The sequence below is a fragment of the Micromys minutus genome, assembly GCF_963924665.1.
Source record: "Micromys minutus genome assembly, chromosome: 2".
NCBI classification, from domain to species: domain Eukaryota; kingdom Metazoa; phylum Chordata; class Mammalia; order Rodentia; family Muridae; genus Micromys; species Micromys minutus.
Window position 1 is genome coordinate 4,536,214 of NC_137971.1, and position 26,507 is coordinate 4,562,720.

A 26,507-nucleotide genomic window follows, 5' to 3' on the forward strand; every position below is an offset into this window, starting at 1 on the left:
TATCTTTAGCATAGAGACTTTCAGAATGTAGATTGAAGCAGTGGCCAAACGTTTGTAAAATTAATCATGGAGGCTGTTAATTATGTCCTGCAGAGAGAAGTAATTGTGCTCAGTGTGACATATTTAGTGCAGAACTATCAGGAAGGAATGTGCTATTTTAAAAATATAGTTTTTTTTTGTGACATTTTATCATGCCTAGTTCTGAATCCTAATAAGACTCTATTATGAGTTGATAATTTTTCCTCTGAATTAATGCATTAGATAGTCACAGCACTCTAATCTCATTAGCAGTTGACATTGAATTGACTTTATATCTCCCGTTTTCCCTATATACTCCAAATGTACAAAGTTTTTTCCCCTTCGTGAATTATTAATGGAAAAGCAGCAATGTGATGGTCTCCAAACCCAACAGAGCAGCCAGCTCTGTGCCTGAAGCTTTGGAGTGTCCACATGTGCTGCTTTAAAGACAAATTTCTCTGTCATTTGTTTGCTCACGGGGGAGATTTCCTGATCTTAATATACAAGGCAGAGAGGGTTCTCCATGGTGAATCCTGTCCATCTGTAAGTAACTGTCCCACGTGCTCCAGGTAAACTGGTCTTACAGAGCACAGACTCAAGCGCTCAGAGGACCACTCTTCAGTCGGTCTGGGATGCCGTTCACGGTTCTCACCTTCACTCACAGAGAGCTTCCGTTAATTCTCCGCCGGATAGGAGTGGGGGGAAGACTTGGACTGAGCGAACCGGAGGCCAGCGGGGCCGAGGTGGCTCTCAAGTTTATTATTATTCAGGTATGAGTGGCTTGGCACTCCGAGCACGGCAGTAATGTTTATACGGACTTACGTGCTAGCTCTTAAAATGGCAGTGTATGTGGAGCAGGCACTTTCTGGGAGTTTGCAGTTGGCAGGGCTGTGTCCTGCCCAGGAGATGTCAGCTGCAGCCTGTCTTCCTGTCCTCTGCCGTTTGCCTTCACTGGGCTCCCTTTTCTGCAGAGACGCCCCGAGCCTTGGATGTACGTCTCGTTCACGGTGGACACGTTCTCCATCCCTCAGCATCTGTGCATTCACAGTTCGCTGCGCTTCCTACCGTTGCTGGGAGACAAGCTCCTCTGATAAAGGAACGGTGCTGTCTGTGGGGATTATAGGACACATATTTAGAAGTCAGCTTGGTATTACGCCGGCTATTAAACTGCCTTCAGTCCTCACCTGGGGCATATAATCTTAGGACCTCCCGGTGAATATTTGACCCTGTTTACAGGAATGGATTCCCTCAAATCCAATCATAGAGTTGCACAAGAATAGGCCTAGCAAAAGTCAGCATGGTGGCAGATGGTTTCGAGGATGGTCTGTCTGTCTGTCTGTCTGTCTGTCTGTCTGTCTCTCTCTCTCTGTTGAACTACTTGCTACTGATAAGTTCAGGGAGACGAGGACCGTTGCCTTCGACTGTGTACTCACCAGAAACCACACAGGAGCCAGCGGATGGGGTTGACCGCTTCCAGGTGGTCCTGGTTAAACTAAGCCGGCCATACAATAAAAGCAAAAGCCATGAATTTGGGAAAGGGTCTGCTGAGGGGGATGGAGGGATTGGCGGGTGTGGGAGGGAGATGTGGGAGGGCAAGGGGAAGAGGGGGATGGAACTTATTATACACAGCATGATGTCGCCAGGTAGCAAAATGATCAGTTAAATACTCTGTAAAAAGGAAATGTTTACAACCAAATTTACAAAGTCCCCTGTCTTGGAGTTGTGTTTTTAGAATTGATAAAGTGCTGTGGAAAATGTTAAAGATTGAGAAATTGTTCAGGGAATGGTCATGTTAAGGCTTGCTAAAACCAGGGTTTCATAGATCTGTTTTGAAACTTGTCAGTCACATGTGTATACATTTTCCGTTAAGATGCGTTAAAACATGTACATGGGATGTGCATGGGATGTACATGGGATGTACACGGGATGGGCAACTAGACTGGGCGATGAACACAAGCACCGGCTCAGAAAATGGCAGTGGTTTTTACCAGGATGTGGATTCATAGCTCGTTTGGTAACGACTGGAAAACAGAGCCGCCGTGTGCTGGCTTGTGAGGCCGTGTGAGCGGCCCCAGCAGAGAGCACTGGGTAGAAAGACTGATGTACTCTGGCATCCCAGATGGGTTTACTGTACTTAGGGAGTCCAGAAGATGGGGAAGCATTCACCAGGGAGCTGCCACTGTCAGCATGGGATACGTAGGCAGTAGAGACTCAACTGGAATGTGGGTGGGCAGGGCTATGTCTCATTTTGCTTGTCCTGCAAGACTTCATGTTTGTTGAAAGAACAGATGAATGCATGAATGAATGAATGAATGAATGAATGAATGAGCAGGTGGTCCAGACGGGTTGGAAGGAGGAGGAGTAGGGATCAGTTTACATCTTAATCTATTCCTTGGATTGTAGGAAAGTGAAATTGTGAAGGTACCATTGGCCAGCCGTGACATCACCCCTTTGCTCTCAGCTGTTCCTCTTGCTGTCCTGAGTAGGATGGAGGGCTTCTTGCTCAGCACAGTAGCCTCCCATGCTTTGTACCCTCAGGCCACAAGCCTGGGCCTTGACGTCTTTTTTCAGGTTCCCTTCCTTCCATTCTGAATCACCGTCAGGGGCCTGAGGGGGGATATGCGGGCTGGATGAAAAGTGTTTCTGTGTACAAATGGCTGGTGACGCTTTACTCCTTCCAGAGTCATTTGCAGTTTCAAAAATGAAATCCGGCAGCCCCAAATAGCTAGAGGTAGGAAAGCTGCTAGGTTGGCGACCCTGGCTCTCCCTCTTCCAAGAAGACGCTGAAAAAAAATGGCAGTCTCTTCGGGGTCTTGGAAAGGTGGGAGAGAGGACCAGGCAGTAGCTGGTGCACAAGTGTGTAGGTGTGGGCACATTAGGACAGCGCTTCAAGGGCCACTGGTGCTTTTTCGAATCTTGCTCAGACACACACATAAGGGCCAGGGCACTGCTCTGGGAGGAGCTCACCCAAGGGCACAAGGCCCTGGGTTTATCCTTGGCATGGCAAGGGGATGACAGATGGGATAAATATGACACTGGTTGGACTTTTGTCTCTCCTTTATTCTCCACAATCCTCTTTTAAAGTACATCCGGGAAAATTACATTATATATGTGTATATACATACGTCTTGAATTTTTGTCAAGAGGCACCTCACTCTTAATTATGTGTACACGTCTAAATGTGTGCGTGTGTTCCTGAGTGCCTGTGGCATCCAATGCCCCCAGAGGCCTCAGCATCAGATGTTCCCAGAGGCCAGGGGCTTCGGATGCTCCTGAGCTGGAGTTATCACCATCTGTGAAACATTTGACTTGGGTATTAGAAGCTAAACTCCGGTCCTCTGCAGCCGTGCGCGGGCTTTCACCACTGGACCATCTCTCCAGCCCCTTGATGGTTTTATTAAATGGTCCTGTGTTCATTCTCACTGGACCTCGCAATGGAATTACTGGGACAGAGGTTTTCTGTGTGTTCTCAGACGCTGTTCCGGATTTCAGGCACTGTTAGCGAAGTCAGTCAGATGTCACTACACTTTTGATGTAGTGACTTGTCCTATTACGTGTGACTTTTCCTCTCTGTGGGTAGGGAAGGTTGGCAATGTGAGGACAGTGCATTTGCTGCAGAGTGAGCTGATCTCTGCCATGCGTGGTTTCTTCGTGGTATCTAAGCTTCTACAGATGAAGCATCTTCGCTCTGTGGGCTTGGTGTGTCTCCTGGTATCCAGTTAGGAGTTTCTCTTCTTTTTCTAATTCTCCGAGAATCACTCCAGCTGAGTAAGGGAGCCGAGACTTCACAGAGATGACGGCGATGGCATTTCCTGTGTCTGCTTTTTGTCCCTCCCCAGGTCAACTACAGGCAGAACATCGACAGATTTAAGTTCAGTTCGGTGACAAACACGCCGCAGATTGTTCAAGCTAAGATCAATGCCCAGCAGCTGAGCCATGTATGTGCGACACCCTGCCCAGCTGGGACTTCGCAATTTCTGTGAGGCCTCTGGACAGCGATCCCCAAGGATTTTACTTTTCCTAATGTGTGACAAGAAACGACACCCCTCCTTTCAAACATTTTATTATAGAAGATGTCAGCGTATACAAAAGCAGCCTACCCTGCCACATTTGTATGCCCTCTGACCTCTACCTTCTCTCTTAGTTTGAAGAAAACCCAAGATACGACCTAGCTTCATCTGTAAACATTTTAGCATGAATCTCTCAAAAGCAAAAAGAACGAAACACGTTTTTACAATTTTGATACTGCACACCAAAAACCTGACAATAATTTCAACTCTTGGCAATGTCCGTGGCCCAGGGTTAAGTTCTGAGCGACAGTCCTGACAGATGACACGATCATCTTACCCGTGTGTCTAGCTCTTTTGTTCACACTAGATTCAAGATGCCCTTTTTTCCAGACGTGCATTTTGTAACCGCACATAATCAATATTATTGCTGGTAATACTGGTGTTTGGTTCCTGGCGAGTGTCTAGCCTACAAGTAGCAAGACACTTAGCACCATAGTAGCTTAAAGAGACTTTGCACACCCACAAACTCGAGTGTGCCCGTGAGTTGCTCCATTTTTCACTTGGTGTCTTTCATCTATTAACTTAAAACTTTCCCCCAAGTTACAGGCTTTCTTGTCCAAGGCCTTTCCCAGGGGCTCCCTCTCTACAAAACTGGAATCAGAGGGATGTGGGGAACAGAATAATCTCCCCAAGGCTCTCCTCCTGTTTTGAACAAACTTTGCAGACCTATTTTAAATCCAACAGGTGAATTACCGAGCTGACTACGAGAGAAACAAGCTGAACTACACGTTGCCCCAGGACGCTCCTCAGCTGCTGAAGGCCAAGACCAATGCGGAACTGTTCAGTGAGGTAAGGGGAAGGTGGGAGAGCTTGGCATGAATGTGGAAAGAAACGCTCAAACAAGCAGGCTCTACTTGCCTCCCAAGGAAGAGTCTCCTAGGGCGTTCATCCCAGTGGGATTTAGAGTTTTGACACCCAGACTCTGGGTATGAATTGTTTATAGCGATGCGGCTCCTGAATGAACATATATGTGGTATGTGAAGACACTTGTGTGTGTGTGTGTGTGTGTTTATGTGAACATGCAGACTTGTCACTATCATCATCGACCCAGTGACTGACTGGTGACTGGTGTGTGCAGAGATTTTTGAGTTCCAAGAATAATCTTGATCTGATCAACAAAGACACACGGAATCACAGGGTGGACTGTGACTAGGCCACTAGTGTGGGTGGGAGTTACGGGGCAGGAAAACGAAAACCAGGGACACGTTGTTTGTACAAGACTGCTCTGTGTTGAGGTGGAGGATACGGTGACGGCGCAGCGCGACGTTAGGGTACCCGCCAGCATTTGTTGCCGCGGGTTTTGATATGAGACAGACCCGATGCAGACGTCATGCTGGATTTTGATCTGTACGACCCTGGGAAATGCCTTCGACTTGCTGAGCCATGGCTTTCGTGAAGATTTAGAGTCTACCAAGCATTCAGGAAGGGACCACACACAGTGGCTGTGACAGGCAGCGTCTATCCCTTGCATCTTGGCAGTGCCACACCGGTTTAGGGTTGGCCTTCATGTTCCACACTCAGCCGCACTTCCAACACCCTGGAGAATGATAATATGCATTTTGCAAATGGTCCACCACAGCTCAGAGAGGTAATGGCCCAAAGTCACATGATCAGGCAGAGAAGGTTCTTTGTCCTGTCCCCTGAGTGGCCTAAGGACCCGTGTTAGCAATTACTGCTACAGTCTTAACAGCAATAGCCAAGACTCTCCTGCCTGCCAACAATGGGAGAAACCAAGTTTGCTTTCAAGAAAAATCCTCTCAACTTCCGGCAGACTGGTGGGTGGCAGTGCCCACTCACCTGTGTTTGTGCTCCTTTGTCAGGTAAAGTACAAAGAAGGCTGGCAGAAGACAAAGGGGAAAGGATTTGAGATGAAGCTGGACTTCATGTCTCTGTTGGCCGCCAAAGCCTCGGGGGAGCTTGCTAGCAGCGTAGGTTCTTCTCGTTAACTCAGAATTATATAAGGAGCCGTTCCAATGTGATGCCAGCCAGCTGCCTGCTGGAAAAATAATGACTGTTAACACTGTAAACATCACAACACTTTAATCTCCTTCTGGGTTTGAAAAAGATGGAGGGGGCAAACCCTCCCTCCCCCTCCTCCCCCCCCCCCCCCCCCCCGCAAGAATTGTTCTCTTTGTGTTTGTTACAGTCAGAGTCCCTTCTATGACAGTTTCTCTCTTGCTCACACTAGACTTTCTTTTTCCCCTCAAGATTAAATACAAAGAAGAATATGAGAAAACAAAGGGCAGAGTCCTGGGAACCACTGCGGACTCCAAGCTTCTGCACTCTCTGCAGGTGGCCAAGATGAGCAGCGAGGTACCTCCTCCCGCCCCAGCTCCTCACTGACAGTTGTGCTTAAAAGTCCCTCCTGGGCCGCCTGTCTGTCTGCTGACTTCCTTCTGCCAGGCTTCTCTCTCTTGGCTTAGCTGAGGAACTTGTACGCTTTCTTTACTTCACCAAAGCACAGTGTTCTTTAAAAGTATGTGAGGTGTACGGCCCCAAGGATGACTGTCTACTGATCAAGGCACATAGGTGTTTGAGTTCCTCTACTTATGCCACAGATATTTGCCGAGCAGTTGCTGTGGGAAAAACACTGCAGCTCACACGTCCCCCCTCACACCCCCTCGCAGAGCTTAGCTCAAATGTGAGCGTGTCTTAGTCCATCTTCCTGTTGCTGACCCAGAATCCCAGAGATGGCGCTCGAGGAAGGAAGAGCTCTGCTTTGTCATATAATTCGGCAGGCTCCGAGGTTCAAGGATGTACAGCTGCATCTAGTTAGGCCTCATGTTGCACAGGATTAAAAAAATGTAAAGGGGGTGAATGTATATACTCGAGAGAACACAAGTGGCTTTGCTTTACATTAATAACAACGTGTTCTCATGATGATGAATACAACTCTAGGACAGGCAAGCAATGATGTGCTCCTCAGGACTCTACCCTCCAAACCAGTTGTACTTGGTACCACCACCACCATCACTAACCCCCCACCACCATCACCACCACCATCACCACCACCACTATCACCATTACCAACACCATCACTACCACCATCACCACCACCATCACCACCACCATCACCATCATCATCATCAGCAGCAGCACCACCACCACCACCACTATCACCATCATCACCACCATCACCATCACCATCAGCAGCAGCAGCAGCACCACCACCACCACCACCATCATCACCACTCCCATCATCATCACCAACATCATCACTGCCACTATCACCACCATTATCACCATGACCACCACTTACTGTTGAGAAATTAAACTTCAACATAACTTTCAGTGGAGACAAATCACATCTAAATCACAGCAAGGAGCTGAGCTGTAAGATCGTACTTTTTTGTGTGACGACGTTCTGGGTGGTTACAACATACTGTTCAAAACATTTGCCAGGCAGATGAGATATCCCGGCTCCAGCCAACTTGAATGTCATTGGTTGGAAATAACTGGGATGTCTGGAGATTAAAGTTTATCATCTAAGAAGGACAATGGTAGGTTGGTCACAGAGACACTGGGAAAGGAGCTTTCTACTGGAAGGGACACCTGTGGTTTTCATTCAAACCTTTCACCCAATGCAAAGCATACGGGACGGTCACACGAGCACTGAGTTCCTGGACTGGCCTTCTTCAGCCACGCCATGGAGCGGTGAAGCTCTGAGCAGCTGAGCAGATTTACCTGGCAGGCCTTTACAAGACCACGGCTTGAGTCATGCATTTAGACACATCATAGACCACGTCTTGTCAAATACATGGTCACAAAGCATAAAGAGAATCGGAGTTAGGCTTTGGTTTAATGGATGAAAAGTTGTTATCTTAGGTATCTGCGATCCAAAGCCCTTGGGTAGGGGAGCAGAGTCAGAGCCTAGGTCTCTCAGTACCTGGGCTCTCTTTCCTCACGTTATACTCATTATAACCAGTGTCACCTCCATCACCACAACTGTAACCAATGTCATGACCACCATCCATCAGTCAGCATCGCTGTTTCCATGGAAACCACCCTTGACATCCACCACCATCACCATCACCCTTGTATTCCCATCCTTAGCGTGTGCTGTTTGCCGGCCAGGGTCCCTATTTGAAGCACATTCCGGCTACCATAGTAATGTTCACCACAACTGTTTCCTTAAGGAAATGAGCCCTAAGGGAGGTGACTTCACTTTCCAGGGGCAGTGGGAATCAGCTGGTTGGAAGTTAGGCTGCTTTGACTCTGTGGTCCAAGCAGAAAGTGTAGGTGGCGCCCTCTCTGGCAACAGCCACTCACAGGATGAAGTTGGGTAAGAGATGGCCTTAGATGATAAGTCGGTAGGGGACAGAACCAGTATGGCTTGGGGCCACTTTCCCAGCAGACAGATGACCTCACCAGGACTGCTTAAATCTCCTTAGAAGCCTGAGAGTTTCTCCGTCCACTCTCACTTAATTCCTGCGAGAACAGCCTTTAACCAACCAGCCCTGGTTTGTCACATTCCAGGTGGAGTATAAGAAAGGGTTTGAGGAGAGTAAAAGCCACTTTCACCTGCCCATGGACATGGTGAACCTCAGGCATGCCAAGAAGGCCCAAGCGCTCGCCAGCGACCTCGACTACAGAAAGAAACTGCATGACTATACAGTGCTGCGTGAAGACATGAGAACTCAGTGGGCCAAGAAAGCCTATGGGCTCCAGAGCGAGGTGAGCGGTCATCAGTTGCCGGCTTGGCCCAGCACCTGCCATTAGACTCGCTCTCAGAGCCATCTGAACCTGTGTGTGAGTTCACTGTGTAGCTCAGAAAAGGGGTAGAGCCGTTCCAGGTCCAGGGAAGACTGGTGTAGAGAAACAGAGAGCCAAGATGGTGGAGACTCAGGATGGGGTGGGGCTTGGAGCCAGTTTGAAAGTCAAGATGTCCTGGAAACACCAAGGTGGACCATGTTCATCTTTGTCGCAGGGCTTTCCCTCCCGAAGGAAGAGCTGCTGAGGACTAGTGGGGAGCAGCTGTCTGGGAGGGTGAATTTGTATTTCCCCATGAACCTGGTTGTGTGTGCATGTGTGTCCGCTTAGAGCTTGGTGACATTTCTCCTGCAGCTGCAGTACAAAGCCGATCTGGCATGGATGAAGGGAGTCGGGTGGTTGACGGAGGGGAGTCTGAACCTGGAGCAGGCGAAGAAGGCCGGACAGCTCATCAGCGAGGTAACTAAGTGTCTGTTCTTGGGCTCCAGGCAGGAGCGCAGGTTTCCTCCAGTGCTCTCCCCCACCTCCAGGGCTTTATTCTGAATTCGAGTCAGAGGGCAAGACATCTCCATGTCTGCAGCAGTAAAGTCTCCGGAGCCAACTCGCCACCCCCTTAAATAGGTTTTTTTCGTTGTATTCTTGACACAAGATCTGCCCGTGGAGCCCTCACAGGCCCTGAACCCCACAGCCTTCTGTTTGTACTTCCTAAGGGCTAGGGTTACAGGCTTGTGCCACCGTGCCCAGCTCCGGGGACATAGTTTTAAGAAAATTATCAATTTATTTTAAGAAGTAGTCTTAAAAAAAAATCAGTTTTAAAAGACGAGGGTTTTTGGTTTTTTTGTGTAGCCTTGGCTGTACTCTTGAATTCCCTCTTTGGCCAGGTTGGCCTTAAACTCAGAGATCCACCAAGTTCTCTTGCCTCTGCCTCCCAAGTTCTAGCACTGAAGTCATGCACCACCACCCCCTGTAAAGAAGTAGTTTTATCTAGAGACTGGCTTAGTGTAGGAAGATCGTGTAAACAGAGCAACTAAAAACCGAAAAAACCACTAAAGATGCTGCAACATCTCCACCATTTGGAACAGGACACTGCAATTCACATCACAACATTTTACATCAGGCACTAAATTGTTGAAAACGTCACATAAAATGACCTTAAGGTTGTAGCTGCCATAATGAATTTAAACCAGGGTCTCATTCCCCAAATATGTCATCATGTGCAAAGACAGACCCCAAACCAACCCAAGGGAGAAGGATCCTCTGAAATCCAAAAAACTTCCCATCCCAAGAAATCAACCTGTGACATCTTCCTTACATGAGTCACAGCCTGGCACTTTCGGTGTCACCACACTCTGGAGACTTGGGCTGGGTCACCGGATACTGTGGAGGCTCTCCTCATGAAAGAGCGAGACGGCCGAGTGAGCAGAGGCCCCTCCAGGCCCCATGCTCTAAACCCGTGCCTCTGTTTACGTCTTGGGGGCTGCTTTGGCAGAGCAGAGGGGGGCTCTGGAAGGATGTCCTGTTTGGAAGAGAAACTGTGTCAGGAACATTAGGATCTTCAAGGGGATTCTCACTTCTGGGCTCGGGAGGTTGAGTTTGCCCATTGCAGAGATGAAAGAGCTGCGTTTACAGACAGATACCAACTCAGTCACTGCTGTAGCTGATGGGTCACTCTGAGTCATGGGGCAGTGTATTGGTCACTGCTGTCCTCTGCACAGATCCTGAGGTTATTCTGTTTTCCTCCATCTTACACACAGGAAATGCAGACGTAAGTCACGGTTCCACTCAGAAGCAGAGCTACTTAGTACTCAGTGCTCAGTACTCAGAGCTCAGGACTCAGTGTTCAGTGCTCAGTACTCAGTTTTCAGTATTCAGTGTTTAGTACTCAGTGTTTAGTGCTCAGTGCTCAGTACTCAGTGCTGAGGACTCAGCACTCAGTATTCAGTGTTTAGTACTCAGTGTTTAGTGCTCAATGCTCAGTACTCAGTGCTCAGGACTCAGCACTCAGTGTTCAGTACTCAGTGTTCAGTGCTCAGTACTCAGTACTTGGCATGAGACTCAGTGACTCCTTGGCAGTACACGTTCTCAAGCATATAGTTTATAATTTATTCTTATTTTCTACCTTACTTACTCTCATAAATACCTTTGGTTTTAAAATGTGTCAGTCAGGGAATCAGTAGAAACAGTCACTCCCTTCTGTGAGATCTACTGAGATCCAGGGAGAACTTGGATCAGGATGCAGTTGGGGAAGGGTCCAGGAAGTTGTCTTTACAGTATCAGAGATGTGGGTGTCTACCTCACTTCCTGTGTTGACCACAGCTTTTTAAGCTCTTTGAAGGGTTTCTTTCTCTCTTAGTGATTTTCTGTGTGCTAGAATATGCTATAATGAACTCTTAGCTCCAAAGTAAGGACTCAGGGTTTGACCGGTGCCTGAGCTATGGAGACTGGGAATGTCCAGCCACAGAAGGGTCACGTGACTTCCCTCAGTTACACGGAAAATGAACTTAAAAGGGACAGGTACCGATACTCAGTTCTTTTTCCATGCTGTCTGGCTCCTTAGTTGGTGGGATGGCGTCTCCACTTTCAGGGCTTGTCTTCCCACTGCGGTTGAACCATCTGGAAGCATACTCTCGGACACACCCAGGGGATATGCCTCCTAGGTTGATTCTACACCCCAGTAGGCTGAAAAATCAAGATTAGGCATGTTGCTTGTGTTGGGGAAGAATGCGATTCCTTCTGTGTTGGAATCTGATGCTTGTACTGAGCCTTTTCGTTTGCCTGTGTTTTCTGTGTAAGAGACGGAAACTTGAGGTCCGATGTCTCTGTCACTGGCTGTCCTTCAGTGGTGTGATACTGCTTCTGCTGAGGGGAGTGGAAGCTCGGCGGCACCACAGCTTCCGCAAGCCGTCCACAGAGGCAACTCTCCCCAGTCATCTTGGCGACTCCAGGGGAAAAGCCGGGGGGATGTAATCTTCAGGAACGATGAGACGTCCCCATGGGGAGACAGAATTAACACACTTGAAAATTTTCCAATAGTTAGTGGCTGTGGGGTGAGGAGACAATGAAAACTGACCTCAGAGAAGCAGAGTGACCTACGACCTCTGACCTTCCACCTGTGACACTGGCGCTCCCTTCGTTAGCTCCTTGTATAGTTGTGGGGACCCCATGTGCCACATGGAAAGAATGAAGCTGAAGCGTCCACCCCACCTCAGAGTGACAAAGCTTCCTTCGTCACTGTTAGCCTTGTGTGACTGAAGGAAGCCGGTGTGGGGTCTGTTTAGTGACGTGCCCAGTCAGGACACTGGAAAAAAAAGGGGGAGGTGCGGTTAGAAACAGCCTCCAGTCCAAGTTCCTTCCACGTCACCTCTCACGTCAGCCCTCGGGGAGGGTGGGGACACCCCCGTGTGCTCATGTGTTGCGGGGTTTGCTGAGGAGCACTGAAGTGTGTATGCAGCCATCAAAACAGGCTTCTGGGAGGCAGAGGCAGGAGGATGCTTACAGGAGTGGAGCAGACAGAAGCTCCAGGCTCAGTGAGGGACCCTGTGTCACAAAAACAGGGGCAGAGTGACCAGGGAAGACACCCAGAACTGACTTTTGGCCTCTTCATAAACATGCACTCATTCATATATGCACACACACACACACACACACACACACGGGGGGGGCACTTTCACTAGAACAGGCTTCGAGGTTCTCTTTTAGGGCCTGCAAGAACACCCTCCCCCCCAAAGAAATGCTTGAGTCATAAAAAGCACACAAGGGTGTGTGTATATGGTGGAAGGGGGCAACTCCATTCTAACACTATGGCACACCTTTTCTTTGGAAATAGAAAAACTACCGGCAGAAGGTTGATGAGTTAAAGTTCACCAGTGTGGCTGACAGCTCCCAGATGGAGCATGCCAAGAAGAGCCAGGAGCTGCAGAATGCGGTGAGTCCTGGGTTGCCCTCTAGCCTGAAGGCTGCTGTGCCAATGGGACCAGGATCCTCTGGGGACAGCAGCAGGTGCTGCCCCCAGGCACAACTCGGGAAACCTTAAGGAGGCTGGACCTGGGTGGGCCCAAGCGTCCAGAAAGTCTGCAGATAAGATACACCCTGCTTCTCCTGTGTCTCCAAAACAGAGCCATTTGATTACTCCTTTGCTGTCAACATTTCTTAGCTGCCCTGTCTTCTCTTTCTTTATTCTTTGTCTTTATCCAAGACTATAATTCAGGATTAACAGAGAATTATATTGGAAGAGGATTTGCTTTTGGCTGGGTGCCAATTGAGTTCTACTAAGGGGGTCGAACAACAAGGTGCCATTTGTATGATGTGCAGGCCGGTGCTCAGCCAGAGCACCCACTAATTGCCTCAGCCTGTCCTTCCTAGCTTTCCTTCCCATCGGGCAAGTAGATGCTGCACCCCCACCCCACCCCACCAGAGCTGTCAGGACATAAGAAAGCCGATGCCTGCAAACAGGATTGGGGGGGGGGGAGGGAGAAAGCAGAGATCTGCTTCCAGGGATAGGCGGTCGGACCTGGTGTCAGCACTTCCCAGTGTATGAAGTGATCACGGATGCAGGAGGGAGTATGCTTCCTACCCAGCCTACTTTGGTGCCCTCTGGGGGTTGGGAGATTTTTGATGCTCATGGAAATGTAGATGACAGTAGATTTTTGAGGCAGACGGCAATTCTAGGGGACGATGGCAAAACAGAAAACCAGAAGGATAGCTGTGTTGGTCTCTGTCCCTGAACATTTTTTCCCATGTTGTCTCTTAATGTCTGGCTTGGTATTACACACACACATATTAATATTTGTATATATGTGTGTGTGTATACATATACATATACATCATATACATACACATACACATACATACACATACACACACACACACACGCACACACACACACACACACACACATATATATATATATATATTTTTTTTTGAGATGGGGTCTTGCTCCATAACTAAGGCTGGTCTTGAACCCTCAGCAGTTTTCCTGCTTCAGCCTTCCCAGTTCTGGGATCACAGGCATAAGCCTGTCATTCGCTTTCATTGATTTTCAATATGTACTTATGAGGTACAGTGTTACAATCTGACACACAGTTACAATGCAGTGATCAAGCCAGGGTAATTAGCATTTCCAGTTTTCAGTGTGACTTCTATGTGTTGGGAAGCTTCATGTCCCCATCTCTCTTAAGGATGTAAAAATAATTGGGGTCCATAGCTAGCCTACACACACATACATACATACATACATGTGATATATGTGTGTGTGCTGTGTGCATATGCACATGTATGTGTGTGCATATATGTATGTATTTGTATACACTTATATATGTATTTATTATGTACATACACATATATGTGCTATATAACAGAAGTACCTCTCAGCAGCTGTACTTTTTACCTGCTGTGCACCCCCCTCTGGTCCTCCTGACTCCTGCCCACTTTCTCGCCTTTGCTTGTTATGTCTACGAGGTCAGCCCTTTGAGTTTCCACAGATGAGTCACATCGTGTAGTCTTTGCCTGTGCCTGGCATATTGCATTAACTTCAATGTCCCTGATTCCATCTGTGTCGCCCCAGTTGTGATGGACAGCCCACCCTGTTCCATCCTCACCCCCTGACCCTCTTCTCTCTGTCAGGTGGCCTACAAGGCAGGAAACAAGCAGTCCGTCCATCAGTACACCATCAGCAAAGACGAGCCTTTCTTCTTACAAGCCCGGGCCAACGCTGCTCAACTCAGCGAGGTACCATGACGGGTGGGCACTGAGGGCTCAAATCCCCTGTGTTTCTGTGGTCACCTGGTCGCCAAAGCCACCAGCTACACTGCAGTGTTTGGTTCAACTGTAATGTATGTGGTGTGGTTTCTGACTTGTGCTTTGAGGAAGAGAAAGACAAACCTCCTAGCAATGGCTGGCAGGGTCTTCAGTTCCTGACTAGATCGTAGTGGGCAGAAGGGCACTTATCCCAAGAGTCAACACTGAGTGGTAGAAGGAGGGAAACCTTGGTCCTCAGTTTGCTACTGTAGACCAGGTCTTTACTCTTGGATGTCCACTAGTAAAATGAAGTTAATACCAGCTCTTCCCCCCTGGGTTGCCATGAGGCTTCGGCTACATGCATGATGTTCTTCAGGAATGTGCACTGTGGTGGCTCCCTGATGTGACAGTGTCCATGGCTGATATCCCATCCTCGTATGCCTATTCTTGACTCTCTATACCCAAGTTTCCCAAGTCTCAGTCATCCTGATCTGGGAATAGGCAAGAAGAAGAAACAGGCTGGGCTGATTTCCACTCTGAAAGGGAGGCCTTTGGGGGCAGTGGTTGGGAATGGAAGGGACAAAGAGCAGCCCTAGGACTGGGGGCTGGAGGAGGGGTGGTTCAGGAGAGAGGCCTCTGAGTCCCGTGGCTGAGCCCTGCTGCTGAGCCCTGTGGCTAAGCCCTGTTGCTGAGCCTTGCTGCTGAGCCCTGTGCTGTTCCACAGAATGTTGTGGCATCTGACATGTTTTTGAGACTTCTGTGATGTACTTAGGGTATGTTTTAAAAGCAATGTGATGTTTAATCCTTGCTTCTTGTGATGGAAGTCAGATATACCAGGAGGCCCTCAGGTAGGACAAAGAGACCTGGCTCTCAGGCTAGGGAAGGATGCCGTTGCTCTTGCTCCTTAGAAAGGTTTTTACAGAGTTCAGAACAGTGGCCAAGAGCCCTTTGAGGGGAGTTCACGGGAGTCATATATTATCTAATGTCCTGCATATCAGACATTTACAATACAATTCCAACAGTAGGAAAATCACAGCCATGAAGTAGCAATGAAAATAATATTAAGGCTGGCGGTCACCAAAGCATGAGGAACTGCATTAAAGGGTCGTAGCATTAGAAAGGTTGAGGACCAATTGTTCTAGAGAAACCCTCTCACTTAAAGATAACCAATGCTCCCCTAAATCTCACCAGACCCTGTACAAGAGCAGCTGGGAAAAGCAGAAGGCTAAAGGGTTTGAGCTGAGACTTGACTCCTTGACATTCCTGACAGCCAAAGCCAAGAGAGACCTGGCTAGTGAGGTGAGTCCCCAGGCTCTGCTGCTGCCTATCTGGGAAGGATCTTTGTCTCCCCGAATCTTGGGGCTGTTATGGGGAATTGGGATCATGGCAAGTTCTTCACGGTGAGGTCATCACTCCTGCGGTTAGGGCTGTCGCTGCACACCAACTGTTCAGCAAGCTGAAACCTCAGTGGCAGGAGTCTTGCAACACCTGCTTGTTCTCAGGTGACTGAGACACACCCTGTTCATGGTTCAGAGAATATGCTCATGGGTTAGACGGACTTCGGATCAGATCCCGTCATGTTTTGGCGTGGTGAGTTAGGCAGATGGTTGAACCTTTTCACACCTCAGTTACTGGCAAACTGGTAGATTGCAAGATTCTGAGGACCTGAGACAGAGTGACGCGCACCTCCTGTCCCATGCAATCTGCCGTTAGGTGGGTGGTAAGTGGGCCAGAGCGGAGAAAAGGCTGTGCTTCCTTCCTTGAGAAAAAGTCGTGTCTGACAAACATAAACAGACAGACTTGAAGGAAGCGGGGTGGGGTGGGGAGAAAGAGCAGGGGGACAGACTATGTATGGCAGCCCATTTCTGTAACCTCAGCATTCTAGAGGCAGAGACAGGAGGATAAAAGTTTTAGGTCTGCTCACTACAGGGATCCGGACTCAGCACCCGCTTCCAAAGATACAACCAACCAAACCAAGACACAATCAACCAAACCAAGACACAACCAAAATAAGACACAATCAACCAAACCAAGACACAACCAAAATAAGACACAATCAACCAAAACAAGCTAAACAACAAGTGCAAAACCAAACACAAAGAACATGAAACAAAAACCAAAAATAAAATGAAACACACGTACCGGTAGGGAGGGGGAGGGGGGAGGGGAAAGGAGGAGGGAGAAGGAGGAGGGAGGAAGGGGAGAAAGAAGAAGGGAGGAAGGGAAGGAGGGAGGGAGAAAGAGAGAGAGAGAGAGAGACTAACTACTTAGTGATGGGGTTGATTTGAAGTCTGCCATATAACATTTTATAACACAATCAGTGGGCGCATGAGCTCCCTTGGCTTATTTTATGTCTGACTCACAGTAAACAGAGTCAGCGTTAACAGTGTCGTTGGGAGAGGAGCGCAGAGTCTCACAGCTCAAGAGTGGCAGTGTTGAACACAGTGCTGCCTGGTTTTATTTTTGTGGTTGCTGTTTAGTTAAAATGTTTCATTGTCCATAATGATTCCAGGTCAGCTCTTGTGGATGACAACACATTACTTAAGAGGGAATTAAGCATAGGGTTAGGAGATGGCTGGTGCTTTTCCAGAGGACTGGAGTTCGGGTCCAGCTCCTATATCAGGTGGCTCTTAACTGCCTGTAAATCTACCTCCAGGACCTCTGAAGTGTTTCACTGCCCTCCCTTGGCACCTTTATATATGTGTGCATATGTACACACACACAGACACACACACAATCTTAAAACACTAGAAGCATGACTTCGAGGTCAAGAGCACAGGGAGGATTCAATCCCTAGCACCGTCATGGCTGCTTACAAACATGTGTAACTCCAGTTCCTGAGGATCTGATGACCTCTTCTGGCCTCTGTGAGCACTGCATGCGTACGATGCATAAACGTCCACGCATGACGAACAGCCATGCACACAAACAAAAAATAATCACGTCTTTAAAAGTGCAGGAGATCAAAGAGAAACCAAGTGAAGGGCATCTCAAGTTGAGAGAGCAGGGATGACGCCTCACAGAGGTGTGGCCTAAGTCTGTAATGACATCCAGCATCCCGTGGTGACGTTTTATTTGCCAGTTTAATGAGAAGCCCCTCTCTGTGCTGACTGTGTCATAGCATTATATGGTAGAATGGTGACTGACTTGGAGTCTTTATGGCAAACAGAACATTATAAGTAGAAAACCCACCAGTTGCTCACTAATAGAATTCGTCTGGATAGACGGCGGTTGTTGACCTCATGCCTGTGATTTGGAGCCCCGGCTCCTTGCGGAGACTGACCTGCGCCCTGCTCTGTGCTTTACACTTAGGTGAAGTACAAGGAGAACTACGAAAGGTCCAGAGGGAAACTCATCGGGGCGAAGGGCGCACAGGGGGACTCGCAGATGAGCCACTCGCTGCAGATGTCTAAGCTGCAGAGTGAGCTGGAGTACAAGAAGGGCTTCGAGGGTACCAGATCTCAGTGCCACGTCTCCCTCGACATGGCTCACCTCGCCCATGCTCGGCAGGCTCAGCACTTAGCCACGGACGTAGGCTACAGGACGGCGTGTCACTGCTTCACGGCCCTGCCCACAGACATGAAGGTGGAGTGGGCCAGGAAGGCCTATAACCTGCAGAGTGATGTAAGCTCAGAGCCTCGGTGTACACAGAACCATGTGTGTGTGAGTGTGTGTGTGTGTGTGTGAGTGTGTGTGTGAGTGTGCGTGTGTGTGTGTGTGTGTGAATGTGTGTGAGAGTGCATGTGTGTGTGTGTGTGTGAATGTGTGTGAGAGTGCATGTGTGTGTATGTTTGTGTGTGAATGTGTGTGAGAGTGCATGTGCATGTGTGTGTGTGTGTGTGTGTGTGTGTGTGTGTGTGTGTAAGAGTGAGGGGAGGGGAGAATACCCCGTATCCCTTCATGGCATGCTTGTTTCAAGATACATAGATGACAGACTACTTTTAGAGAAAGGTGTTCAGAGGAGGTGAGACCTGTCCTCCCGTGTCCCACAGAGCTGGGAGGAAACAGTTGATGCCATGTTGTCCATCCAATAGCTCCTGCTTGGCTCTGTTGTGAGCCACCGCTGTCTTCTCCCCCACATGCCACTTAAACAGCACTGGTACAGATAACAGTGAGGACGCTCTTGTCCCCAGTGAGAGCCAGGTTGACTCAGCACCTCCTGCGTACATACAGTAGTGTTGGGCAAGGCCTAAAGCCACTGTTTAACGTACACCACCGACTAAAATGGGGTTAATTTGTGTATTTGGGGGCCTTACCCACAACTCCTCAGAAACAGGTAAGACAATGGCGTTTGTGACTCCGCTGGCACCAAGCACACATTGGAAATGCTATCGGCCCTTTAAATGGCTTCGCAGTGACAGTGACCTGCCTCTTCCCCTTTTCCCTTTGTCAGAACCAATACAGGGCAGACATGAAGTGGATGAAAGGCAGAAGCTGGGTGGCCACCGGGTCATTAAATGTGGAACAGGCGAAGAAGGCAGGAGAACTCATTAGTGAGGTGAGATTCCCTGACGGTGCGTGGGCTGGGCTGCATTAGGCGTGCAGCATTTCTGTATGAAATTAAAATAATTTCCACTCAAAAGGCAAAGCCACATGAAAGGCCTCCACACCCGGACTAGGGCTGATAATTAGAGAGAACCCACACACCAAACACACACCAGTAGGGGCCCATAGAGCCCTGGCAAAAACAAAGTGAGTGACAAGTGATATTATGTAAAATAGTGACAACCAAAGGGGCTCGATTGCTCCCCACCACTAACCTTTTTAACGGAGTGACCCAGGGGAGATGGTGGAAGATCGGCCTGTGGCTCCCAGGAAGCTCTTAGCTTTGTGCTCATTTCTCCTCTGTTGCCCCGGTATAAACAATTTGTGAACATTCACAATGCTGTCCCACACAGAGTTGTTTCCTTCCTGTGAGAGGGACATGTCCCTCCCACTGTCACATTGTCAGGATGCAGCCACCCTAGTGGACCTGAAGGCGGTTCTGCCTATGAGAACAGCCATTTTCCTGCTCCATGGACAGTTTCCCCCGAGCAGCAGTATTAAAGACTGTGAGGGTCAGGTCCTGCCTCTGAGCTGTTGGCATATTGTCAGCTCCTTCTGGGGAATGGTCGCAGCATCTCTGGCCTCTAGATGTCAGAAGCACTCTCTTTCCGGTGGTAACCTGAAAGGTTGGAGATGTCAGGAGGCAGCAGATGCCCTCTAGGGGGCAGAACGACTGTGGTTTGAAGCCCAGGCTCATTAGAGGCTTGGCACCACCAAACTCCCAAACTCACCCGCTTTGTGCCTGTTGGGAAGGCCTGCCTGTGTCCAGAAGGCAAGTGAGTTTCTTTTGCCTTTAGAGTAGACTGGTCTTTCTGGAACTTTCTGGACAGGGAGGAGCCCTAAGTTTGCATAGTCCTTGAAACTTTAGTTTTGGCAGCAAAGCTCCTCAGATGTTGTTTCAAAGCATGTTTCTTACTAAATGCATAGTCGGTGCAGAATGACAGCCTTGTTGGTTTTGTAACGCCCTTGCCCAGTGTTGCAAGGACCTGCAGTCTGGTTTCCTCAAATATTAGACAAATCTGCTAAACTTACCGTGTAGCACTACTGACCTGATTTTCTACGGCCTTATGCGTCACTCAGAGAACCCCGAGACCTCAGTGGGGTCAGTGGGTCTGTGGTTTTCTGTTTAATTAGAGAAAGTGCCTCAGAGCAGCATGAACACACAAAACTATGGGCGCAAACATTCAAGGATTAGTCATCACAGACTTTTAACACAGGGCCCTCTCATAAAGGGGAATCTTCAGTCTCTCTCTGCTCATTTCCAGATGATTTCTCTGTGCATCTCAGTCTGACACCACGGACTTCCAGGGGGAGTCACTTGCTCCACAGTGACAGACTTTGTCAAAATAGTTTCCTCATTTCGCAGACTTTCTCGAGAAATTTGCTTATGTTCTTAACATCTTTGCTTCAGGCCAGTTATCCAACTTTATGTTAGGCAACATGTATTTTAACAATTTCCCCACAACTCTCTGATGTTTGTAGGCTTCTGTCAAATTGGGCTGCTTAGCTTTCAGAGAGAATATTAGACAGCATGGAAAGAGCCACATGAATATGGGTACGCTCACAGATATATTTATGCAAATACACATGGGTATATGAATTCACAAGCACATGTATACATATCCATGCATTTTTATATACATGTACACTTGCATACATGCATTCATACATATGCATAATACATGTATACATCCATCCACATACATGTACACATGAATTCACATACTTATGTATACATTCATTTACTCATGTATACATTCATTCAAACATGTGTAACTGAATTCACACATGCACACATGTATACATGTATTCATCCACATATACACAAATACATGTATACATGCATTCACATATAAACACAGAAACAGATACAAACACACATGCACGTGCATGCACACGTGAACACACACACACATCTGAGGTGTGACACAGGAGTCATTACAACTATTCTTCTTAGCCCCAGCTAGTAAATATTTTTAGCTTTGCTGATTGCATAGTTTCCATCGCAGCTCACTAGACATGTTTATGGAGGATTTGTCAGTGTGGCTATGCCATAGTAAAGCGTCATTTGCAAAACACAGGTGGGTAGCTGGGATTAACTGCACCTACAACAGCCTAGTAGAGTATACACAAACTCCAGCAGACAAATGAGCAGGTGTTTAGAAAATAACATGACCTCGGGGAAAAATGAACTCCACTGTACCATTAAGATTATAATATCTCAGGCTCTGAAAAATGTGCTTTGATTAAGAGAACATAGAATGAACTGGACCATGATATCCAGAGTTCTTCAGATGGAGACATCTAGACCTTTGCTGGTATTTTCATTTTCTGTTGCTTTTTGTTTTGTTTGGTGTGCACATTCTGTGTCTTTCAAATGGTATGAGGCTCCTTTCAGTGGTAACGGGAGCCTTTTCTATATTGTAATGTCTTTGAGAATTAGCACATACGCTAAATAAAACACAATCTACAGAAAACACACCCTTCGTGTTAAATGCAGGGTTTTGGCTGTGATGACATGTTCTGCGTCCTTTGGGGGAAGAAAAACAGCAAGCTTCAATCGATGAATGTAACCAGGAATGCGCTTTCTTGCCAAACTAAGACGTAAACACCTGTGACACAGTATTTGAAGCCTCTAAAAAGGACGGCTTTGGAAGTGTACACCCTATAGTATTTTACTGGTGTAATCTAATTTGGAGATGTTGTCTTTGCACTGGGTAGCAATACTTTAATGTTAATTGACACAAGGTTATTCTTAAGTTGAAACAAATATTAACCTGAAGGTACCTAAGAAATAAAGATGGAGGAAGCTGAATAATAATTATGTTCACAAATTCACTCTAATCTCAAGCAACCTGTGATTTTCTCTTTCAAATGGCATGAAAGAGCGGCACAAAATTCACAGCTTTGATCTTTCCCTGCTCAACAGAAGAAGTACCGTCAGCATCCAGATGCTTTGAAGTTTACCAGTATTAAAGACACTCCGGAGATGGTCCAGGCCGGGATTAGTTATACCCAAGCAGTGGATGTAAGTGATAATGTACATTATCACTCCGAGAGTGTGCTCTCTTTCCGCGGCATGATTGAAGCCGAAAGGATCTCGGGTCTGCTCCTTCTGTCGTCCTGAGGATGAAGGGACCCTTGTCTTTCATGACGCTCCCCCTGGTGGGGTTCCTTCCTCATTAGGATGCAAACGGGGCGTTCCCATACTCATGTGCCAAGTGGGGCTCTGCATCCCACTGCTGCCTTGGATGCTCTTCCTCTTTGCCTCTGTGTAGCTTGCGGATTTGTGGCCACGAGGCCGTTTTCCCCCTCCTCCTTTTGTTCAAAAATGTTGTTTTCAGAGCTAGAACATGGAGTAAGATTCTGGCTAATTGGAATGAGGCTCAGGGCTCTTTGGGCTCCAAGGGCAGACATTGACATTGTGTTCTCATTTTCCCCAGACTTTCAGAAATGGTTTGAGGCTGATTTGTGGATATGAGCCCGACTTTCAAGCCACTTACCATATTCTGTATATTACTGAAAACCAAGATTTGACCCCGTGTGCAGTTCACTAGAGATTAGATAGAACATTGAGGTCTTATAAAAACTCCCTTAAGCACAGGAATTGGGCTGCTACTCCAGAGCAAAGCCCACAGATCTGTGTGTAAGGTAGGATTGGCTTTGAAATATCTTAAAATATTCAGCATCTGACACACAGAAATATTTACAAATCCTGGGACCAGCTTTCAAAATTCTTTATCTGGCTTTATAAGAAATTCTGGGTGCGTCTTTGTCTACAGGCACCCCAAAAGGGCCTGGGTGCTCTTCAGGCTATGAGATGGCATGCTTTCCAGGCTTTTGGACTTAGGAACCGATTTCTTGTTTACCTGCTCATCAGAGTCAAATTGAATTCTGAGAAACATGGTTGGACAAGAATTTCTTGAGGCAGAAAAACACTTGCTGTGCCCTCATCCGATCCAACTCTAGGGGGCGCTGCTGTGATATGTAGAACCCTGGACACGTCCTATGGGCACTGGGATGGAAACACTTAACTTTGAAAGTTTCTTAGGTAGCTGTGCCAACTCTGTACACTATTGAGCAAACTTGTAAACTGCCCGAAGCTTTCTGTGAGTTCTCGGTAGAGAAAACCGGAACATTCGAGGAGAAAGTTTATTAGGTCAGGAATCCTAAAGGTGGGGGCAGAAGGAAGCTATAGGTGGGCTTGTGACATCCTCTGCAGAATGCCATTTCCTGTGTGCCTTCTTGGTCCCCAGTCCCTATTCCATCACTTGAGGTGACTAGCCAGATGCGTCAAAGGGTGGACAGACCTCATTTTCTCCAGGTGATGCTTGTCCCAGCAGAACTTAAGTGCAGCCTTGGCGGAGGGGAAGATTTCCACCTGTCATGCTCTAAGTTGAAATTTAGAGCTGACGAGAGAATGACAAGAATTTCATTGTACCAGCTGTGAGAGATCTGGCTGGAGGCAGGGTGCCTTGATCAACTCTCTACGATGACATAGCAGCTGCTGAACCCCTGACTCTTGGAGTTCAACATGGCTGCTGGCTTCATAGGGACAGCTCTGGGTGTAATGCAAAGACCTCTCTCCATCCACAGAGACTGTACAGGGAGCAAGGAGAGAACATAAAACACCACTACACTCAGACTGTAGACTTGCCTGAAGTCCTACTGGCCAAGCTGAACGCCATGAACATCAGCGAGGTGAAACTGCTGAAGGCGATGCTGGGCTAGGGACGGGAGGGCAGAGTGTCTTCACGGGCACCATGGTGCCCTGTGCTGGTTCCACAATGGGGTACAGGAGGGGATGGAGTGCCTTCGTGGGCTTCATGGTGTGGGGGTTTATGATGGTTGGGAACAAAGGGGATCCCCACTTGTGTTTGCACTGGGCTCTGTAAGTGACTTACTGTGCTGTGCAAGATGCAAGCTCGCCAGGGAGAACGAGTCAGGAAAAGTTGTCTCCCTCAGTATCAGGGCCCCCATAAAGGAGCCCCAATACAGACATATCTGAATAAAGCTAGTTGTAGCTGGTGGCTGTGCCAAGGACACATCTGGGGACCTCTACTCCTCCCCCTGTCGTTTCTCTAAGAGCCCCTATCCAGTCACTCCTGGCCTGTGCTAGTGGCATTTGGCTATTCTCTATCTTGAATAATGAGCTATTTAGGCACAGTCTTGTGCCTTTTTACTGAGTTTGCTGTGTAGCAAGCTGGAGCTAACTAAGTCTGTCAGATGCAAGCCCTTGTCTTTGAACCCATTCCCTTCTATGGCTTTACCAGCCAAAGGTGGACAGGAGGCAGGAGCTCACTCTAGGATATAATTCATCCTAAGATACAGTGACTTCTAACCCCAGATGGGGCCGTGGGTGGGAGAGGGAATCCCACTAGACCCCTGCAGGGGGGTGGGGAACGCAGACTGTAGGAGCCTCTCAGACCTGTGCCTTTCTCCCTGCCAGACGCGCTATAAGGAGTCTTGGAGCCGGCTTCGGGACGGTGGATACAAGCTGAGGCTGGATGCCCTTCCATTCCAGGCAGCAAAGGCGTCCAGTGAAGTCATAAGTGACGTGAGCGTCCAGTTCTGTGGCAATGGTTAATCCAAACCTGTTTCAGCTTGTTCGCCTCTAACTCTTGCCTTCTTTTGCCCGTGGATTTCACATCCTCTCCTGTCCAAGCTGACTGTGTTAGGGCAATGGGATAATGATCAGTGAGAGAAAGTGCATCTTATACAAAAAATTCCCCAGCCTGGGACACAAAGCCCAGTGCGGGACTGTAAACATGGAACCTGGGCAGATGAAATGCACCTTCACCAAGAGTTTTCACAAAACCAGCCTGTGAGGAGCCCACTAACGATGCCTGCACCGTCCTCCAGCCTGGGCTGCCCGAGCGCTAACGCTTCTGCCATTTCAAATGGAAGCCCTTTAGTCATTGGGAGTCTTGCATATGAAAGAATAGACTTTTCCACGACTCCTGCGTGCTCCCTTTTAACTCTCCCAGTGACTGTCAAAAGAACAAAACATTTTCGCCCAATTCCCACCTCTTCCATTCCGTGTCCCTTGTCCCCGAGCTGTTACTCTCTCCCGCTCTCTCTCCCTTTAGCACAAATACAAAGAAGCATTTGAGAGAATGAAAGGGCAGATGCTTGGCTCCCGGAGCTTGGAAGGTGACCTCAGCCTCGCACATTCAGTACATGCGACCTCACTGCAGAGCGATGTAAGTAGCAGAGGCAGGAGCTGAGGGCCCACCCGACGCTGTTCCTGGAGCAGTCAGCCCAGGGCCCCATCCCTGGGGAAATGGGAGACGCTGCTGCTCCCGACCTGCCGGGTGGAGTTATGAAATCTCCTTCAGGGTTTTAGCTTCTTCCTTCAGAAAACGTACTTGGATTTGTGGACCTCCTAGTTCCTTTTTGGGTTTAGGTGGTCTGTGAGATGTGTTTGGCCTGCAGAGATACTTACTTTCGTAGGCCACAAAGTGAATTACCACAAATGTTTAAATACAAAAATTCTAGAATGTTTGTTAGATGCTAGATTGGGTTCCTGGAGGCTGTATCGAGTTGAAGTTGCTCGATAACAGTTCTTTGTAGATGGGGTATGTATATGTATACACACATACAAACACAGGTGCACACACAGGTACACACACATATACATGTACAGGTACACTTACACATACACATATACATACACAATACACACACACATGCACAGGCACACTCATACATGCACACACTCACACATGCACACACACACAGGCACACACACTCACACACGCATGCACTGCTTTATTCTTATTTGTGCTTATGTAAATATAGGCGCCTGACTTGCTATCACCCTTTGACAATGAATATGATCTTGCGGATCTGGTGCACAGGTGTATGTGCAACCTCCTTGTGCACATGTGCGAGGGGCAGATGTCAGAGGGTGAAAGCTGTGCCCAACATGTTACAGGGGTATAGCCGATGTATTATTTCATTTCATTAGGTCTCCACTAGCTTATTGAGGTCAAGAATGAATGGCTCAGTCTCTTGCCCAGAGTACATGTTCTCTCTCTCTCTCTCTCTCTCTCTCTCTCTCTCTCTCTCTCTCTCTCTCTCTCTCTCTCTCCTCTCTCTCCCCTCTCTCTTCCCCTTGTCCTCCCCTCCCTCCTCACTTCCTTTGTCCCCCTTTCCTCCTCTCCCTCTTCCTCTCTTCTGCCCCAGAGCTTTATCTGTTCTCTTCATTTTTTTTCTCTGCCTCAGTTTCCCTGTTTCCACCCTTGCTTTCCGTCTTGGGTGACTGACCTCTGAGTCATGGTTTAGATGGGAGCTGACCTTGTTCTGAGAGTGAGGACATGATTCACGATGTAAGAGTTGGGAGGTTTGGCCATGTGCTCGGGTTGAGTGTCAGAGGGCAGCTGGCAAGAGGGAGATGTGGTGAGTGTGCACCCCATTTCCGAGGAG

General features: G+C 48.1%; 1 protein-coding gene across 8 annotated transcripts in view; it reads left to right on the forward strand.

Annotated features, from left to right (window-relative positions):
* The window catches only part of NRAP (nebulin related anchoring protein), a 74,492-nt gene that overhangs the window by 24,906 nt on the left and 23,079 nt on the right, over window positions 1–26,507 (forward strand). For 4 of the 8 annotated variants that reach the window (XM_080912509.1, XM_080912512.1, XM_080912510.1 and 1 more), the window contains 15 exons: window positions 3,858–3,956; window positions 4,773–4,877; window positions 5,909–6,016; window positions 6,297–6,401; window positions 8,565–8,762; window positions 9,153–9,257; window positions 12,625–12,723; window positions 14,421–14,525; window positions 15,726–15,833; window positions 17,847–18,158; window positions 18,928–19,032; window positions 22,009–22,107; window positions 23,676–23,780; window positions 24,529–24,636; window positions 25,169–25,282. In XM_080912509.1, coding sequence (XP_080768635.1) covers window positions 3,858–3,956; window positions 4,773–4,877; window positions 5,909–6,016; window positions 6,297–6,401; window positions 8,565–8,762; window positions 9,153–9,257; window positions 12,625–12,723; window positions 14,421–14,525; window positions 15,726–15,833; window positions 17,847–18,158; window positions 18,928–19,032; window positions 22,009–22,107; window positions 23,676–23,780; window positions 24,529–24,636; window positions 25,169–25,282 — 1,875 coding nt within the window. The remainder of the gene's footprint in view (window positions 1–3,857; window positions 3,957–4,772; window positions 4,878–5,908; window positions 6,017–6,296; window positions 6,402–8,564; window positions 8,763–9,152; window positions 9,258–12,624; window positions 12,724–14,420; window positions 14,526–15,725; window positions 15,834–17,846; window positions 18,159–18,927; window positions 19,033–22,008; window positions 22,108–23,675; window positions 23,781–24,528; window positions 24,637–25,168; window positions 25,283–26,507) is intronic. The other 4 variants (XM_080912513.1, XM_080912516.1, XM_080912511.1 and 1 more) reach the window with 3 other exon arrangements.